The sequence below is a fragment of the Panulirus ornatus genome, chromosome 7 (assembly GCF_036320965.1).
Source record: "Panulirus ornatus isolate Po-2019 chromosome 7, ASM3632096v1, whole genome shotgun sequence".
In the NCBI taxonomy this organism is placed as follows: domain Eukaryota; kingdom Metazoa; phylum Arthropoda; class Malacostraca; order Decapoda; family Palinuridae; genus Panulirus; species Panulirus ornatus.
In genome coordinates, this window is record NC_092230.1 from 48,928,832 (window position 1) to 48,949,499 (window position 20,668).

The 20,668-nt window shown below is 45.4% G+C and overlaps 1 protein-coding gene across 1 annotated transcript in view; it reads left to right on the forward strand.

Moving 5' to 3' along the window:
- Pde8 (phosphodiesterase 8) overlaps nt 1–20,668 on the forward strand; it is a 302,345-nt gene that overhangs the window by 98,859 nt on the left and 182,818 nt on the right. The window contains exons 5-6 of the mRNA XM_071663763.1: nt 9,165–9,241; nt 13,352–13,405. Of these exons, the coding sequence (XP_071519864.1) occupies nt 9,165–9,241; nt 13,352–13,405 (131 nt within the window). The remainder of the gene's footprint in view (nt 1–9,164; nt 9,242–13,351; nt 13,406–20,668) is intronic.

Consider the following 20,668-nt stretch of genomic DNA (forward strand, 5'->3'; position numbering starts at 1 on the left):
ATGGTTGAGTACAGACGCGCACCAACCATACACCAGACACGTACCAAGGAGATGGTTGAGTACAGACGCGCACCAACCATACACCAGACACGTACCAAGGAGATGGTTGAGTACAGACGCGCACCAACCATACACCAGACACGTACCAGGGAGATGGTTGAGTACAGACGCGCACCAACCATACACCAGACACGTACCAAGGAGATGGTTGAGTACAGACGCGCACCAACCATACACCAGACACGTACCAAGGAGATGGTTGAGTACAGACGCGCACCAACCATACACCAGACACGTACCAAGGGAGATGGTTGAGTACAGACGCGCACCAACCATACACCAGACACGTACCAGGGAGATGGTTGAGTACAGACGCGCACCAACCATACACCAGACACGTACCAGGGAGATGGTTGAGTACAGACGCGCACCAACCATACACCAGACACGTACCAGGGAGATAAAAGTGCGAAAAGTCTGGACCGGAGCGAGGAATACGTTCCCTGTGTAGAAGGAGGAAGTGACCTACACACCTGAAGCATCATCAGTAAGTACTAGTAAAGTTGACAAGAGAAGTGGAAGATATAGTCCTCAGACTCAAAATATAATACAAGACTCGGGTAACACAAGACGCAACCTACCACTAAGATGGAGGCAAGTGTTGGGTGAACCAGAGATCACTCTCAGGAGGACCTAACCAACCACATGACTCCTTCCTAAACAACACTCCCCCCTCCCCCTCTCCTCCCCCTCCCCCTCTCCTCCCCCTCCCCCTCTCCTCCCCTCTCCTCCCCTCCCCCTCTCCTCCCCTCCCCCTCTCCTCCCCCTCCCCCTCCCCCTCTCCTCCCCCTCCCCCTCCCCGCCCACATTTCAGTGAACTTTGTTGAGGTGTCAATATTTACGTTTAGAAAGGGCTGCTCGAGGAGGAGGTACCATTGAAACAGACACACGCAAGATTCTGTAGGTACAGTTCGAATGATTAAAGGTGAATAATAGATCCGGTGTAGTAGAAGTGATGAGAGTGGTGAGAGACGTAGGTGGGGTAGGTGATCATTTGCTCTAGATCATTGTGAATGGGGAACGTGAGGGCCGGCCTCAGACCCTTCACCATCCGTATGGGAGGAATTCAACCATTCCCTATGGTGAACGCTCCAATTCCCGAGGTAGAGGATCTTGGCTTGCAGATGAGAGGATGTCATGTCAAGAGTCTCATGGCTGGAGTGTAGATAGTCGAAGAAAGATGTAGAATTTGTAGAATTAGGAGAGCAGTTGGCGAAACAAAAGAAAAGCGTTGTAGCTGGGAGACAGACCTTGCGCCACATAACCGAAGTTTTGGAACTGTAGGTCCTTGAGGCGTGCACCAGGTGTGTTGATGGAATAATTTCAAACACCACCTTTGAACCGGAATCGTGTGTGGAGGTTGTAGGTGGATAATACTATATTTATCTCATCGCCACATTGCATGGATTCGAGAGGGAGGTTGACTTCATCGCTCTGTACTGGGCTCCGGGACCAGACTCCTGGAACTCTGTCTTTGTGAGTCAACGCAAAACATCGCTTAACATCCTCTAGAAGGAAAGTTTGGACTCCGTCATCTTCCCCGAGGGTTTGACTCGCGTCGCCTCACTCTACACAGGAGGACACACACCAGTCCCAGAAGACTGCCGACCCACATCACAATAGATTTTCGAGCGAGTCGTAAGATGTAACTAACTGACTTCATGACATCAGATTTCCGCACACCAGGATAGCATGGCTTCAGGGAGGGAACAGCTTGCCTCTCTCACATATGTGATACAATGATGGAACTATTGAGATGTAGAAGTGATATAATCATGACGTGATGTACACATAGCTTTGGAAAAGCCTGTGGACAATGTGACCTCTGGTGTAACCGCACAGAAAATGAGTGAGAAGGGAGTAGGTAACGCTAGGAGATACGGCTGTACAGTTATGTAAGATATCACAACACGTTCTTGTCAACCAGGCAGTTTTCAATTCCTGCAGTTGATCAGCTGAACTATGCCGTCTTGAGCGCCTCCCCGCTAATTAACTCGATGCCTTGAGGAAGTGTACTTAAACCTTTATATTTCTTAGCCTCACCTCACACGCTGACGTCAGCACAATCCACAGTTTGATATCAGCCTCTGCAGATGATGTCAGGATAACTTTGGACATCTCCTCAACAGAAGCCACTGAGACACAGACCTAAACTGCCATTGATAAAAACGCATCATCTTGGTGAGGAGAATAATGGACCTCGTTATGGGGGACTTGTAGAAATGTGAAGAATAATCGACCCTTGTGCAAGGTGCTGGTAAACACCATCCGAGGGAGGGCTCAACTATCTCATGTTTCATCACCGATTTCCGTAATTACTTGACCAATTAACTGGGTAATGACTCTTGCTTCTAGCATAACTATAAAACTCCTGTGGGTGTCTTTTGCTATTTTCAGCAACTTACGCTTCTTACTGTGGGGGAATCTGTGGTCTTGCAGTAACCTGTGGGGGAAGTGTGGTCTTGTAGTAACCTGTGGGGGAATCTGTGGTGTTGCAGTAACCTGTGTGGGAGACAGTGTGGACGGATTATCTTGGTGTGGGATGTGGGAGATGCCACCACCAGACGACCCATCTGTTGGTCTATACACACCTGGGTAACCCCGTTACCACGGCTGGTGTGAGACACGACCCTCACCTACACCTGCACCATAGACGTAATAATATTAATAATGATAATATCCTACTTTCCTGCCTCAAGAGTTTCTTGTATCCTAGGGAGGTTCCTGCAGCGCTCGGGAAGCTGGCCACGTCCACCAGGTCATAATGTGTTGTGATGTGTGTGCGTCTGTGTGCAGGGCAATTCAGTAGTAAGTGCTCGGTGTCTTGGTTTATGGTAGTTGCATCGTGGGCATGAAGGGTCACGGGAGATGCTGTATGTAGTGATGGTTGATGTGTGACTCCAGTTGGTGTGGGCAGTGTGGTGTGTGATGGGTGTGTATGGTGGGTGTGGGCAGTGTGGTGTGTGATGGGTGTATGTCTGGTGGGTGTGGGCAGTGTGGTGTGTGACGGGTGTATGTCTGGTGGGTGTGGGCAGTGTGGTGTGTGATGGGTGTGTATGGTGGGTGTGGGCAGTGTGGTGTGTGACGGGTGTATGTCTGGTGGGTGTGGGCAGTGTGGTGTGTGACGGGTGTATGTCTGGTGGGTGTGGGCAGTGTGGTGTGTGATGGGTGTGTATGGTGGGTGTGGGCAGTTTGGTGTCTGATGGGTGTGTATGGTGGGTGTGGGCAGTGTGGTGTGTGATGGGTGTATGTCTGGTGGGTGTGGGCAGTGTGGTGTGTGATGGGTGTGTATGGTGGGTGTGGGCAGTGTGGTGTCTGATGGGTGTGTATGGTGGGTGTGGGCAGTGTGGTGTGTGATGGGTATGTCTGGTGGGTGTGGGCAGTGTGGTGTGTGATGGGTGTGTATGGTGGGTGTGGGCAGTGTGGTGTGTGATGGGTGTATGTCTGGTGGGTGTGGGCAGTGTGGTGTGTGATGGGTGTGTATGGTGGGTGTGGGCAGTGTGGTGTGTGATGGGTGTGTATGGTGGGTGTGGGCAGTGTGGTGTGTGATGGGTGTGTATGGTGGGTGTGGGCAGTGTGGTGTGTGATGGGTGTGTATGGTGGGTGTGGGCAGTGTGGTGTCTGATGGGTGTGTATGGTGGGTGTGGGCAGTTTGGTGTCTGATGGGTGTGTATGGTGGGTGTGGGCAGTGTGGTGTGTGATGGGTGTATCTGGTGGATGTGGGCAGTGTGGTGTGTGATGGGTGTATGTCTGGTGGGTGTGGGCAGTGTGGTGTGTGATGGGTGTGTCTGGTGGGTGTGGGCAGTGTGGTGTGTGATGGGTGTGTATGGTGGGTGTGGGCAGTGTGGTGTGTGATGGGTGTGTATGGTGGGTGTGGGCAGTGTGGTGTGTGATGGGTGTATCTGGTGGGTGTGGGCAGTGTGGTGTGTGATGGGTGTATGTCTGGTGGGTGTGGGCAGTGTGGTGTGTGATGGGTGTGTATGGTGGGTGTGGGCAGTGTGGTGTGTGATGGGTGTGTATGGTGGGTGTGGGCAGTGTGGTGTGTGATGGGTGTATGTCTGGTGGGTGTGGGCAGTGTGGTGTGTGATGGGTGTGTATGGTGGGTGTGGGCAGTGTGGTGTGTGATGGGTGTGTATGGTGGGTGTGGGCAGTGTGGTGTGTGATGGGTGTATGTCTGGTGGGTGTGGGCAGTGTGGTGTGTGATGGGTGTGTATGGTGGGTGTGGGCAGTGTGGTGTGTGATGGGTGTGTATGGTGGGTGTGGGCAGTGTGGTGTGTGATGGGTGTATGTCTGGTGGGTGTGGGCAGTGTGGTGTGTGATGGGTGTGTATGGTGGGTGTGGGCAGTGTGGTGTGTGATGGGTGTATGTCTGGTGGGTGTGGGCAGTGTGGTGTGTGATGGGTGTGTATGGTGGGTGTGGGCAGTGTGGTGTGTGATGGGTGTGTATGGTGGGTGTGGGCAGTGTGGTGTGTGATGGGTGTGTATGGTGGGTGTGGGCAGTGTGGTGTGTGATGGGTGTGTATGGTGGGTGTGGGCAGTGTGGTGTGTGATGGGTGTGTATGGTGGGTGTGGGCAGTGTGGTGTGTGATGGGTGTGTCTGGTGGGTGTGGGCAGTGTGGTGTGTGATGGGTGTGTATGGTGGGTGTGGGCAGTGTGGTGTGTGATGGGTGTGTATGGTGGGTGTGGGCAGTGTGGTGTGTGATGGGTGTGTCTGGTGGGTGTGGGCAGTGTTGTGTGTGATGGGTGTGTATGGTGGGTGTGGACAGTGTGGTGTGTGATGGGTGTATGTCTGGTGGGTGTGGGCAGTGTGGTGTGTGATGGGTGTGTATGGTGGGTGTGGGCAGTGTGGTGTGTGATGGGTGTATGTCTGGTGGGTGTGGGCAGTGTGGTGTGTGATGGGTGTGTATGGTGGGTGTGGGCAGTGTGGTGTGTGATGGGTGTGTATGGTGGGTGTGGGCAGTGTGGTGTGTGATGGGTGTATGTCTGGTGGGTGTGGGCAGTGTGGTGTGTGATGGGTGTGTATGGTGGGTGTGGGCAGTGTGGTGTGTGATGGGTGTGTATGGTGGGTGTGGGCAGTGTTGTGTGTGATGGGTGTGTATGGTGGGTGTGGGCAGTGTGGTGTGTGATGGGTGTGTATGGTGGGTGTGGGCAGTGTGGTGTGTGATGGGTGTGTATGGTGGGTGTGGGCAGTGTGGTGTGTGATGGGTGTGTATGGTGGGTGTGGGCAGTGTGGTGTGTGATGGGTGTGTATGGTGGGTGTGGGCAGTGTGGTGTGTGATGGGTGTGTATGGTGGGTGTGGGCAGTGTGGTGTGTGATGGGTGTGTATGGTGGGTGTGGGCAGTGTGGTGTGTGATGGGTGTGTATGGTGGGTGTGGGCAGTGTGGTGTGTGATGGGTGTGTATGGTGGGTGTGGGCAGTGTGGTGTGTGATGGGTGTGTATGGTGGGTGTGGGCAGTGTGGTGTGTGATGGGTGTGTATGGTGGGTGTGGGTTTAAGACTGAGTTGGGAGATGGATTGTTTAGTGGTTGCCGGCTTATGTCAGTATGTGTGGTCATGGTTATAGTTGTGTGGATAGAGTGAATCTTTGAGTAGAGGTTACTGAAGTGTAAGGCAGGGGTAAACTGGTTACTTCTACCTGGAGTTGATGGTTGTACGATGGTTTAGTGGCGCACATAGATCATTATAGTAAAGATAATAATGATAATAAACTGCTTCATGAATTAAATGCAGCCGGGAAATAACAATCACCCTGTCATTTCCCCGCTAGGTCGACCCCACAGCTGCTGTATACCTGACCAAGGATTTCCATTTTGGAATCTTTTCAAATTCTTTCGCTCGTCCTTTTCTTTTACGTACTTCCCAGTGTTGTCCTTCACACACATATCCTTCCCACTGACTAACAACAACAATAACATGGAGGATATTCTTCCCACTAACATCAAGGATATTCGTACCACTGACTAACAACAACAACAACAACAACAACAACAGCGATGAAAATACAGAACTCAACTGGTATGTATAATGTCGTGAGGTAAAGACGAGGCGCAAGGTGATGATGACACACCAGCCCCACGGTAGCAGTAGGTGGGGCTGGAGGTTATGTGACCAGCAGGTGTGCACGGTGGCTGGGGTGGGGCTCCTCCTGCGGCAGTCTGGACGGGGGACGAATGGGCTCGATGTGGCCACCAGTTGGTGGCTGCTAAAGCTGGCCTCCAGTTAGTGGCTGGTAAAGCTGGCCTCCAGTTAGTGGCTGGTAAAGCTGGCCACCAGTTGGTGGCTGCTAAAGCTGGCCACCAGTTAGTGGCTGGTAAAGCTGGCCACCAGTTAGTGGCTGGTAAAGCTGGCCACCAGTTAGTGGCTGGTAAAGCTGGCCACCAGTTAGTGGCTGGTAAAGCTGGCCACCAGTTAGTGGCTGGTAAAGCTGGCCACCAGTTAGTGGCTGGTAAAGCTGGCCTCCAGTTAGTAGCTGGTAAAGCTGGCCTCCATAGAACAAGGGAAACATCAGTTATCCTGTCGCAGGGGACCGTGTGAGTGGTGGTGCTGACGGAGGGTTAGGATGTTCCTCACCTGCTGCAGGAGACACACGGGAACCTGGAGTAAGTATAACATGTGTGCAGGTGACAGACTGTAACAGTTTGGTGGCACACAAAGACGGGAAGAAGGTAAGTTATGACACAAGGTCAATCCAGATACTGACCAACACGAGGCTGACCTTGTCCCAGGATCAAGGACATTGTTACAGTGTGTTCCGGAGTCAGATACAGAATTACAGTATGGACAAGAGTCAGTTACAGCATTACAGTGTGTCGTGGGTAGTCAGGTACTGTAATACATTATGTTCCAGGGATCAAGTACACTGATACAGTGTGTCCCGGGACCATATACTATAATACAATATGTCCCGGGATCACATACATAATTATAGTGTCCCAGGGTCATATACAGTATTACAGTGTGTCCCAGAGTCATATACAATATTGCCGTGTGTCCCAGGGTCATGTACAATATTACAGTGTGTCCCAGGGTCATATACAGTATTACAGTATGTTCCAAGGTCATACACACAGACATACAGTGTGTCTCGGGGTCATACACAAAATTACAGTGTGTCCCAGTGTCACATACAGCATTTCGGTGTGTCACGGGTTGAGGTACAACTTCACAGTGTAGTTTAGGATCAGATACACAGCATTACAGTGTCTCCATGTTGCACACCTCGAGGCTTCAAGCTTTGATGTTATCTGGCTCAAGGTTTCTCTCCCAACTACCACACTTTTCCTTTGTTTCGCCAACTGTTCTTCCTAAGTGTACAAATTTTATATCTTTCTTCGACTGTATTATATCCTCCCATGGCGTGACTTCACCCGCAAGCAGAGATCCTCTACCTCGGTGATTTCAACGTTCACCATAGGGAATGGTTGACTTCCTCCCACACGGATGGTGGGGGGATTGAAGCCCTCGTGTTCTCTATTCTCAGCTATCTAGAGCAAATTATCACCCACCCTACCCACATTCCTGACCGCTCTGACCACCCTCCTTATATTCTGGATCTTTTTTTCACCTCTAATTATTTCGCGCAGTAAGTCCACAGTCTCGCCCCCAAGTGGTTCATCTGACACACACTCATAAACGTGTCTATTTTAACGGCACCTCCCCCCCCCCGCCCCACAGCAGCTCCTTCTAAACGTAAATATTGCCTCCTCAACAAAGCTGACTGGAGTAATTTATGATAATTTTTTTCTGGCTTTCCTTGGGTAAACTACTGTCTCTTACGTGATGATGCTTCTGGCTCCACCAGACGTACAGTAGAGGTTATTGTTGCAGAAATGGAAGCATTTATCCCCTCTTCCTCCAAGACGACCTCTTCTTCCAGTCTATCATGGTTCAACCGTTCCTGTTCTGAGGTCCATGGTCGTGCTGGTGTCCAGGACGAGAAGTGGTGGTTGGAGACTACCACATGAAATGAAGGGCAGAGGAACAGTATGGGATGACATAGGAGTATTACTAAGAGTCAGTCATGGCAATAGAGCAGAAACTGTTAGAGATGTTTGCAACTAAAGACCAAAAAACATATCAGTGAAAGAAAAGGAGACGTTATTACACTATGAACTAAGGGAGGTTTTACGACGCGAGTGATAGTTAGGTTATGATTTCTTCCGGATATAAAAGCTGAATGCAGAAGGAAGGGAGAAGGGCTGTTCCAGGTCTCATGCCAGGTCACTTAAGGTACGAATGTCACTGAAGCAGAAGTGGTTGACTGTGAGCTGGAGGAAGAGATAAAGCAACTAGGAATTTCCATCTCCAGTAGCCCCTGACCTCTGACCTCTGATCATCCAGTAGCCCTGACCTCTGATCATCCAGTAGCCTTCACTTCCTCAGTAGCCCTCCACTTGTGCTGTAGTTGTGTGGTTATGTGGTAGTCCTCATCTTCCACAGTCCACCTCTCAGTTCCACCGTTCCCCTGCAGTTCCCCGGGCCTCTGGTACCTTACAAACCAACACATTTGACATTTTGTTAGTCGGTAAAGGACTGTTAGTGAACGTGGGCAAATCAGCTGGACTGGTGTATAATTTTTGGACTTACTGTATGGTGTATGATCTTGGACTTGCTGTATGGTGTATGATCGACTTACTGTATGGTTTATGATCGACTTACTGTATGGTTTATGATCCTTGGACCTATTGTATGAACATCTGGGAAAGACACACTTGGTCATACTTTTAGATGTACGATACACTGCAGGTTCAAGAGTCTTTAAATCTGTTTTTCTGTTGCAGCAGTAAGGTCTTTTGTGTCAGCAGTAAGGTCTTTTGTGTCAGCAGTAAGGTCTTTTGTGTCAGCAGTAAGGTCTTTTGTGTCAGCTGTAAGGTCTTTTGTGTCAGCAGTAAGGTCTTTTGTGTCAGCAGTAAGGTCATTTGTTTCAGCAGTAAGGTCTTTTGTGTCAGCTGTAAGGTCTTTTGTGTCAGCAGTAAGGTCTTTTGTGTCAGCTGTAAGGTCTTTTGTGTCAGCTGTAAGGTCTTTTGTGTCAGCTGTAAGGTCTTTTGTGTCAGCTGTAAGGTAGTTATTATTGACTGATGTAGTGATGATGACGTCCTCCACAGGTCCGTCTGGGGTGAACCAACATGGCCACTCCCGCTCCAGTTACCCCTACGCCTGGGACCGACCCCACCCGACACAGGTGAGTACTCCATCACCACTGAGGATCACCCTCCACTGGTTATGACAACTGGGGGTCTACACTGTACACCCTCCACTGGTCATGACCACTGGGGGTCTTCATTGTACACCCTCCACTGGTCATGACCACTGGGGATCACCATCGTTCACCCTACACTGGTCATGTCCACTGGGAATCACCATTGAGGATCACCCTCCACAAGTCATGCCCACTGGGGATCACCACTGTACACCCTCCACTGGTCATGACCACTGTGGGTCACCATTGTACCCCCTCCACTGGTCATTATCATTAGCGGTCACCATTGTGCACCCTTAACTGTTCATGACCACTGGGGGTCACCAATGTGCACCCTCCACTGGTCACTACCACTTGGAGTCACCACTGAGCAACCTCCACGGGTTATGACCACTGGGGCTCACCTCTGTACACCGTCCACCGTCATGAACACTGGGGATCATCACAGTACATCTTCCACTGGTCATGACCATTAGGGATCACCAATGTATATCCTCTTTTGGTCATGACTACTGGGGATCACCACTGTACACCCTCCACTGGTCATGACCACTGTGGGTCACCACTGTACACCCTCTACTGGTTATGACCACTGGGCCCCACCTCTGTACACTCTTCACGGTCAGTACCACAAGGGATCACCACTGTGCACCCTCCACTGGCTATGACCACTGGGGCTCACCTCTGTACATCCTCCAGTGGTCACTACCACTAGGGGGTCACCATTGTGCACCCTCCACTGGTCATGACTACTAGGGTCACCACTGTATAACTTCCACTGGTCATATCCACAAGGGCTCACCACTGTACACCCTCCACTGGTCAGTTTCTTAGACTCACTACAGGTGCACAATTCAAGTCCAACAGAGATTACTTCTCCATATTAGAGCCACACATTCAGTAATCCATGCTATTCAAAGATCAGTTGCCGATACACCTGACAGGTCAGGGGCTCACAAAGGTCACCATGAAGGTCATTTGCTCACACGGGTCACTACTGTTCTCCACATATTGGATGTAAGCCATCCTAGCGTAACATAATCATTTGAATATAGTACAGCTCAGTCATTACAAACTACACTAACCAGTCTTCACACCATGCCAGTCATTCATCCACACACCACGCAGGTCACTCATCCACACCATACAGGTCACTCATCAGACACCATAAAGTTCAGTTATCACACTTCCTACATCTCACTTGTAACACACCTCATAAGTCAATTGTCTACACACCAAGCATCAGTCATCCATGTACCACACAGGTCAGTTTTCCACATCCCTCACAGGTACATCCAAACACCACCCTGGTCAGGTATTACACATTTCAGGTCAGTCATCCACATCCAACACAGTAAGTTAGTCACACACCATACACCTTGTAGATATGTCATTAATATCAGTTTTATGTAGGGGTCAGTCCTGACACACTCCCAAGATTAATCATGTCATACCACACAGGAGATACATCACACTTCTTATGTCATTCATCTCAGGCTACATAGTTCACTCATACAAACTTCACACAGGTCAGTCACTGGATATCTCATGTTTCATTTACTCACATTCTTTGGCACTATTTAGATATGTCATTCACACCTCAGTTATCTTTAACGTCAGACATCCATGCATTGTACATGTTAGTCATCCACATACCACACATCTTAGTTGTAATCATCCAGACGCCACACCAGTGAGTCATCCAAGTACCAGTTCAATGGTTCGCACACCATACAAGTCAGTCATCCATGCATCACATAGGTCAGTCATCCACACATCCTAGAGGTCAGTCATCCACACATCACAAAGGTTAGTCATCCACACATCACAAAGGTCAGTCATCCACAAATCACACAGGTCAGTTGTCCACACACTACAGTCAGCCACATGTACACTAGACAGCTCATATGTACACACATATACTTATGTTATTCACATAGGTTGAACATCGATTTCAGTTGACAGTGTTGATAATTTTTCAGTTATGTCTACATTGTTTATCTAGGTGCAGTTGTTATAGTTAAGATAAGCAGATAGTAGATAGCTAAAAGGTATTATTATTATTATAGCTTTGATAGATTGATTGTAAATTTCATCAGTTTTGATAAAATGTGTAAATTATTTTATTACGGTTTTGATTATATTCTTAGAATTCTATTTTGTACTTTTGTTTTCTGTATTAGAATGTATTTTTGTACATTGTTAATTTGACCAAGTTATTTGAGATTAGACTGTATGTTTGGGGAATTCATTCCTTAATTGGAAAGTTTATGTAATTTATTTATTGTATATTTATTTTGCTTTGTCGGTCTCCCGCGTTTGCGAGGTAGCGCAAGGAAACAGACGAAAGAAATGGCCCAACCCACCCCCATACACATGTATATACATACACATCCACACACACAAATATACATACCTATACATCTCACTGTACAGATATATATACACACACAGACACATACATATATACCCATGCACACAATTCACACTGTCTGCCTTTATTCATTCCCATCGCCACCTCGCCACACAGGGAATACCATCCCCCTCCCCCCTCATGTGTGCGAGGTAGCGCTAGGAAAAGACAACAAAGGACCCATTCGTTCACACTCAGTCTCTAGCTGTCATGCAATAATGCCCGAAACCACAGCTCCCTTTCCACATCCAGGCCCCACACAACATTCCATGGTTTACCCCAGATGCTTCACATGCCCTGATTCAATCCACTGACAGCACGTCAACCCCGGTATACCACATTGATCCAATTCACTCTATTCCTTGCCCGCCTTTCACCCTCCTGCATGTTCAGGCCCCAATCACTCAAAATCTTTTTCACTCCATCTTTCCACCTCCAATTTGGTCTCCCACTTCTCCTCGTTCCCTCCACCTCCGACACATATATCCTCTTGGTCAATCTTTCCTCACTCATTCTCTCCATGTGCCCAAACCATTTCAAAACACCCTCTTCTGCTCTCTCAACCACGCTCTTTTATTTCCACACATCTCTCTTACCCTTACATTACTTACTCGATCAAACCACCTCACACCACACATTGTCCTCAAACATCTCATTTCCAGCACATCCACCCTCCTGCGCACAACTCTATCCATAGCCCATGCCTCGCAACCATACAACATTGTTGGAACCACTATTCCTTCAAACATACCCATTTTTGCTTTCCGAGATAATGTTCTCGACTTCCACACATTCTTCAAGGCTCCCAGGATTTTCGCCCCCTCCCCCACCCACTGATTCACTTCCGCTTACATGGTTCCATCCACTGCCAAATCCACTCCCAGATATCTAAATCACTTCACTTCCTCCACTTTTGCTCCATTCAAACTTACCTCCCAATTCACTTGTCCCTCAACCCTACCATACCTAATAACCTTGCTCTTATTCACATTTACTCTCAGTTTTCTTCTTTCACACACTTTACCAAACTCAGTCACCAGCTTCTGCAGTTTCTCACATGAATCAGCCACCAGCGCTGTATCATCAGCGAACAACAACTAACTCACTTCCCAAGCTCTCTCATCCACAACAGACTTCATACTTGCCCCTCTTTCCAAAACTCTTGCATTCACCTCCCTAACAACCCCATCCATAAACAAATTAAACAACCATGGAGATATCACACACCCCTGCCGCAAACCTACATTCACTGAGAACCAATCACTTTCCTCTCTTCCCACACGTACACACGCCTTACATCCTCGATAAAAACTTTTCACTGCTTCTAACAACTTGCCTCCCACACCATATATTCTTAATACCTTCCACAGAGCATCTCTATCATCTCTATCATATGCCTTCTCCAGATCCATAAATGCTACATACAAATCCATTTGCTTTTCTAAGTATTTCTCACATACATTCTTCAAAGCAAACACCTGATCCACACATCCTCTACCACTTCTGAAACCACACTGCTCTTCCCCAATCTGATGCTGTGTACATGCCTTCACCCTCTCAATCAATACCCTTCCATATAATTTACCAGGAATACTCAACAAACTTATACCTCTGTAATTTGAGCACTCACTCTTATCCCCTTTTCCCTTATGTAATTTATGATATTCATTTTATTGCAGACAGATGGCTATTTAAGATTAGGTCCTATGAAGGTTGTGCAGAAGCAGTTGAAGGTTAGTTAAGTTTGCTTCACATTGTTTGACTGATATACACACCTGCACCCTTTATATTTTCTTAAACTTCATGTATATTTTCTTTTGTGACATATTTAGTGTCTACTTTTCCTCTTAAATCTTTACTCTAACTTTTTATTTCCTTTTTTGTTTATGATATTTTTGCATGTGCGATGTGTATTTTCCATTGTGGCACTTCAAGTTTTTGCTCTGCAAATTGATGTCTTTTTACATTTACTTTTTGATTTTTATTGCTATTTATTATTGATAGTTTCTGTTTCTAAGGAATCCACTATTGTTATGTGAACATGTGCAGATTTTGTCATCTTCTGGTGATGTGTATTCAGTATCCCCCCCTACCACACGCACGCACACACACACACACACACACACACACACACACACACACACACACACACACATGCACCAGCTAATTCTGATTTTCAGTAAATACAGTATTCCATCTCACACTCACCTGCTAATATGTATCCACACTGCCAGTTCCTGCTATTTTCTGTTGATGTGTATCAACTAAGCTATCCCCCAAAGGCTTCCGTTGATATATATCAAATATACCACCTCTCTTTTGTCCACCACTTTGCACTGTATATATTAAACCATCTTTTGCTGTGTTATACTGATGTGTACCTAATGTTCTGTCTCCCTTCTGTTGCCCACTAATGTGCATCCATTATGCCACCTTTCATTTTCTTATGCTAATATGTATCCAATATGCCATCTTCCACTACCTCCTGCTGATGTGTATCTACTACTTCACCTTCCATCATCTTCAGCTGATGGTATCTGACACTTATCTTGTATTATCTTATAGTGATATGAATCTGATACTCCTTTTTTCTTTATCTTCTACTAATGTATATCTAACATTCCATTTTCCATTATCTTCTAGCGATATGCATCTGATACTTCCTCCCTCTTTATTTTCTGTAGATGTATATCTGATATTCCATATACCATATTCTTCTGATGTTTACTCAGTACACCAGCTCCTTATAACTTATGTTCATGTTCACCAGTTAGGTCACCGAAGAACCTCCCACTTTCCAGCAGTCTCCTTCATATCTGCACCTCTGCAAGTTGCAAAAGCTGCTCAGCCCTCATACTTGCTCTAAAAATACTGCACTCTTGATATTCTGATTCCTCTTCTTTCTCTCAACTCTGGTAACTTATTTGTAATTTTTGTTTTATTAGAGTTATAATTACTTTCTGATCTTAGGTTGCTTTGTCAACATTAATGTGTCTGTTTTGGATGCAGGTAGTTACTGTTTCATACCATATAGTTCCTACCGCACCATATTTGTTTTATATAGCCTCTGTTTTGTCATAAATACTTTCTATTTTTCATCAAACGTAGCTTCATTTTTATTATCATTTTCTGATGGAGAATACATGGTGTGCATTTCATTGCCTAAGGTTTCTTTCATGTAAAATCAGAGATGGCCTTTATCATACCATAATTACTGTTAGGCTTTCCTTACTGAGACTAACTGATTGAGATAATTTCTCTGTCAGCCAAAGTATTTTTGTTAATTGAAAAATTATATTAATGTAATAAATGCCTGTTTTCTGCATATTTGACAATCATTATACAAAATGTACCTTTTATATTTACATAGCATATGTGCTAATGAAATAATAATGAATTTGATAAGTGTTATTTTGACAACTGCTCCCATAACCTTTTTGTTATTTTCATCCCTTAAGACTTGGACACAGGTTTTAAGGTAGCTTCTTCTGTCCTTATTTCAGTGGTGTAATGAGTTGCATTAGATTTGGCTGTAATGATTTTCCTTCTCTCCTCGTATAGTGAAGCAGAGGAACTCTTCCTTTTGTCTTTCCATCTCCTTAGAACCTTTCCACTTATGAAATAAGGTCTTTGTTGTGTACCTTTGCATCTTTGTATTTTTCTTTCTTTTGGATGAACTCATTTTATAACTTTTTTTTTTAACTGACTTACTCATTTGGGACATACCTTTGTCCATGTTGAATAAGGAGCTGTAAAAGATAATAGATGAGAAGAATATAGCATTAATATGAAAATGCAGTAATAAACCATGCACTGCACTTTAAAATGACCTTATAAGATATCAGCATCAGGAATCTCAAACAGTTTAAGGGTTCATCCTTCTAACTCAAAAAGGAAATGCATGTATTGATATTACACAAATTTTTCATGTGGGCATCTTTCTTGTGTAACTCCTCTGATAGCTAGTTGTACAGGTCAGAAAGTACAAATGAATCATCCACATAATGAATAAAATCTAATGGATGTGTGAGGATAGTTCCTAATAATGTATTCATCTTTCCATCCATATATAAATGTCTTAAAATTTTGTTTGTGTTCCCTGACTGTGCATGATAATGTCATATTTTCATTAAACTTAACGGGATATCTCATAACATCAGTCATTAGTTGATATTGGAGTGAAGGCAATTTGATTATTAACACCCTCCTCAGTTTGCTTGGATTTCATTTAGCATGGCTTACTTTTTAGCACCAAAATTCATTCTGCTTGAGAAGGGAAGGAATGGGGGTTCCACACATAAATAGGTTGAACAGGAATTGCCAAAGCTTCATTGAAAACCCATGGCCAGTCAAGTCTATATGTTGCTAAGTTCAGTTGATTCTTTAACATTTATTTTTGTAGTTTACTGTTTATCACTTTTAACATTTTCCTTAATTTTTGTTTCTCCTGCAGCCTGTGTCTATTTTGTGAGTGTTGTATTGATATGACATTTAATGAATACAAAGGAAATAACTGTAGAAATTTCAACGTATACATACATATACATTTTTTTTTTTTTTTTTTTTTTTTTTATACTTTGTCGCTGTCTCCCGCGTTTGCGAGGTAGCGCAAGGAAACAGACGAAAGAAATGGCCCAACCCCCCCCCCCATACACATGTACATACACACGTCCACACACGCAAATATACATACCTACACAGCTTTCCATGGTTTACCCCAGACGCTTCACATGCCTTGCTTCAATCCACTGACAGCACGTCAACCCCTGTATACCACATGACTCCAATTCACTCTATTTCTTGCCCTCCTTTCACCCTCCTGCATGTTCAGGCCCCGATCACACAAAATCTTTTTCACTCCATCTTTCCACCTCCAATTTGGTCTCCCTCTTCTCCTCGTTCCCTCCACCTCCGACACATATATCCTCTTGGTCAATCTCTCCTCACTCATTCTCTCCATGTGCCCAAACCATTTCAAAACACCCTCTTCTGCTCTCTCAACCACGCTCTTTTTATTTCCACACATCTCTCTTACCCTTACGTTACTTACTCGATCAAACCACCTCACACCACACATTGTCCTCAAACATCTCATTTCCAGCACATCCATCCTCCTGCGCACATCTCTATCCATAGCCCACGCCTCGCAACCATACAGCATTGTTGGAACCACTATTCCCTCAAACATACCCATTTTTGCTTTCCGAGATAATGTTCTCGACTTCCACACATTTTTCAAGGCTCCCAAAATTTTCGCCCCCTCCCCCACCCTATGATCCACTTCCGCTTCCATGGTTCCATCCGCTGACAGATCCACTCCCAGATATCTAAAACACTTCACTTCCTCCAGTTTTTCTCCATTCAAACTCACCTCCCAATTGACTTGACCCTCACCCCTACTGTACCTAATAACCTTGCTCATATTCACATTTACTCTCAACTTTCTTCTTCCACACACTTTACCAAACTCAGTCACCAGCTTCTGCAGTTTCTCACATGAATCAGCCACCAGCGCTGTATCATCAGCGAACAACAATTGACTCACTTCCCAAGCTCTCTCATCCCCAACAGACTTCATACTTGCCCCTCTTTCCAGGACTCTTGCATTTACCTCCTTTACAACGGTTTCAGAAGTGGTAGAGGATGTGTGGATCAGGTGTTTGCTTTGAAGAATGTATGTGAGAAATACTTAGAAAAGCAAATGGATTTGTATGTAGCATTTATGGATCTGGAGAAGGCATATGATAGAGTTGATAGAGATGCTCTGTGGAAGGTATTAAGAATATATGGTGTGGGAGGCAAGTTGTTAGAAGCAGTGAAAAGTTTTTATCGAGGATGTAAGGCATGTGTACGTGTAGGAAGAGAGGAAAGTGATTGGTTCTCAGTGAATGTAGGTTTGCGGCAGGGGTGTGTGATGTCTCCATGGTTGTTTAATTTGTTTATACATATACATACATAGACATATACATATATACACATGTACATATTCATACTTGCTGCCTTAATCCATTCCCATTGCCACCCTGCCACACACAGAGAAACACCCCTCCTCCCCCTGCATGCGTGTGAGGTAGTGCTAGGAAAAGCCAACAAAGGTCTTGTTTGTTCACTCTCAGTCTCTAGCTGTCATGTGTAATGCACTGAAACCACAGCTCCCTTTCCACATCCAGGCCCCAAAAAACTTTCCATGGTTTACCTAAACAATTCACATGCCCTGTTTCAATCCATTGACAGCACGTTGACCCCAGTATACCACATCGTTCCAGTTCACTCTATTCCTTGCACGCCTTTCACCCTCCTGTATGTTCAGGCCGTGATTGCTCAAAATCTTTTTCACTCCATCTTTCCACCTTTGATTTGGTCTCCCACTTCTCCTCGTTCCCTCCACCTCTGACAGATATATATCCTTTTTGTCAGCCTTCCCTCACTCATTCTCTCCATGTGACCAAACCATTTCAATACACCCTCTTCTGCTTTCTCAACCGCACTGTTTTTATTACCACACATCTCTCTTACCCTTTCATTACTTAATCAAACCATGTCACACCACATGTTGTCCTCAAACATTTCATTTCCATCACATCCACCCTCCACCGCTCAACCCTATCCATAGCCCATGCCTTGCAATCATATAATGTTGTTGGAACCACTATTTCTTCAAACATACCCATTTTTGCTCTCCAAGATAACGTTCTTGCCTTCCACACATTCTTCAATGCCCTCAGAACCTTCACCCCCTCCCCCACCCTGTGACTCACTTCTGCTTCCATGGTTCCATCTGCTGCCAAATCCACTCCCAGATATCTAAAACACTTCACGTCCTCCAGTTTTTCTCCATTCAAACTTACCTCCCAATTGACTTGTCCCTCAACCCTACTGCACCTAAAAACCTTGCTCTTATTAACATTTACTCTCAGCTTTTTTCTTTCACACACTTTACCAAACTCAGTCAACAGCTTCTGCACTTTCTCACCCAAATCAGCCACCAGTGCTGTATCATCAGCAAACAAAAACTGACTCTTTTCCCAAGTCCTCAGCATACTTGTCCCTCTCTCCAAAACTCTTGCATTCACCTCCCTAACAACCCCATCCATAAACAAATTAATCAACCATGGAGACATCACGCACCCCTGCTGCAAACTGACATTCACTGAGAACCAATCACTTTCCTCTCTTCCTATTCGTACCCATGCATTACATCCTTGATTAAAACTTTTCACTGCTTCAAACAACTTGCCTCCCACACTATATACTCTTAATACCTTCCACAGAGCATCTCTATCAACTCTATCATATGCCTTCTCCAGATCCATAAATGCTACATCCATTTGTTTTTCTAAGTATTTCTCACATACATGCTTCAAAGCAAACACCTGATCCACACATCCTCTACCACATCTGAAACCACACTGGTCCTCCCCAGTCTGATGCTCTGTACATGCCTTCACCCTCTCAATCATTACCCTCCCATACAATTTCCCAGGAATACTCGACAAACTTATACCTCTGTAATTTGAACACTCACCTTTATCCCCTTTGCCTTTGGACAATGGCACTATGCATGCATTCCGCCAATCCTCAGGCACTTCACCATGAGCCATACATACATCCTTTTTTCTCATCTTGGTTACATCCACACACATTTAGACACCCCAATCTGAGCCTCCGAGGAGGATGAGCACTCCCCATTTGACTCCTTCTTTTTCCCCTTTTAGAAAGTTAAAATACAAGGAGGGGAGGGTTTCTTGCCCTCTGCTCCCGTCCCCTTTAGTCGCCTTCTACAACACACGGAGAATGCATGGGAAGTATTCTTTTGCCCCTTTCCCGAGGATAATATAAAATAAATATATATATATATATATATATATATATATATATATATATATATATATATATATATATATATATATATATATATATATATATATATTTTTTTTTTTTTTTTAATACTTTGTCGCTGTCTCCCGCGTTTGCGAGGTAGCGCAAGGAAACAGACGAAAGAAATGGCCCAACCCCCCCCCCCATACACATGTATATACATACGTCCACACACGCAAATATACATACCTACACAGCTTTCCATGGTTTTCCCCAGACGCTTCACATGCCTTGATTCAATCCACTGATAGCACGTCAACCCCGGTATACCACATCGCTCCAATTCACTCTATTCCTTGCCCTCCTTTCACCCTCCTGCATGTTCAGGCCCCGATCACACAAAATCTTTTTCACTCCATCTTTCCACCTCCAATTTGGTCTCCCTCTTCTCCTCGTTCCCTCCACCTCCGACACATATATCCTCTTGGTCAATCTTTCCTCACTCATTCTCTCCATGTGCCCAAACCACTTCAAAACACCCTCTTCTGCTCTCTCAACCACGCTCTTTTTATTTCCACACATCTCTCTTACCCTTACGTTACTCACTCGATCAAACCACCTCACACCACACATTGTCCTCAAACATCTCATTTCCAGCACATCCATCCTCCTGCGCACAACTCTATCCATAGCCCACGCCTCGCAACCATACAACATTGTTGGAACCACTATTCCTTCAAACATACCCATTTTTGCTTTCCGAGATAATGTTCTCGACTTCCACACATTCTTCAAGGCCCCCAGAATTTTCGCCCCCTCCCCCACCCTATGATCCACTTCCGCTTCCATGGTTCCATCCGCTGCCAGATCCACTCCCAGATATCTAAAACACTTCACTTCCTCCAGTTTTTCTCCATTCAAACTATATATATATATATATATATATATATATATATATATATATATATATATATTTATAGGTAGTATGTTTGAGGAAAGGAACCTGGATGTTTTGGCTCTAAGTGAAATGAAGCTCAAGGGTATAGGTGAGGAGTGGTTTGGGAATGTCTTGGGAGTAAAGTCAGGGGTTAGTGAGAGGACAAGAGCAAGGGAAGGAGTAGCACTACTCCTGAAACAGGAGTTGTGGGAGTATGTGATAGAATGTAAGAAAGTAAATT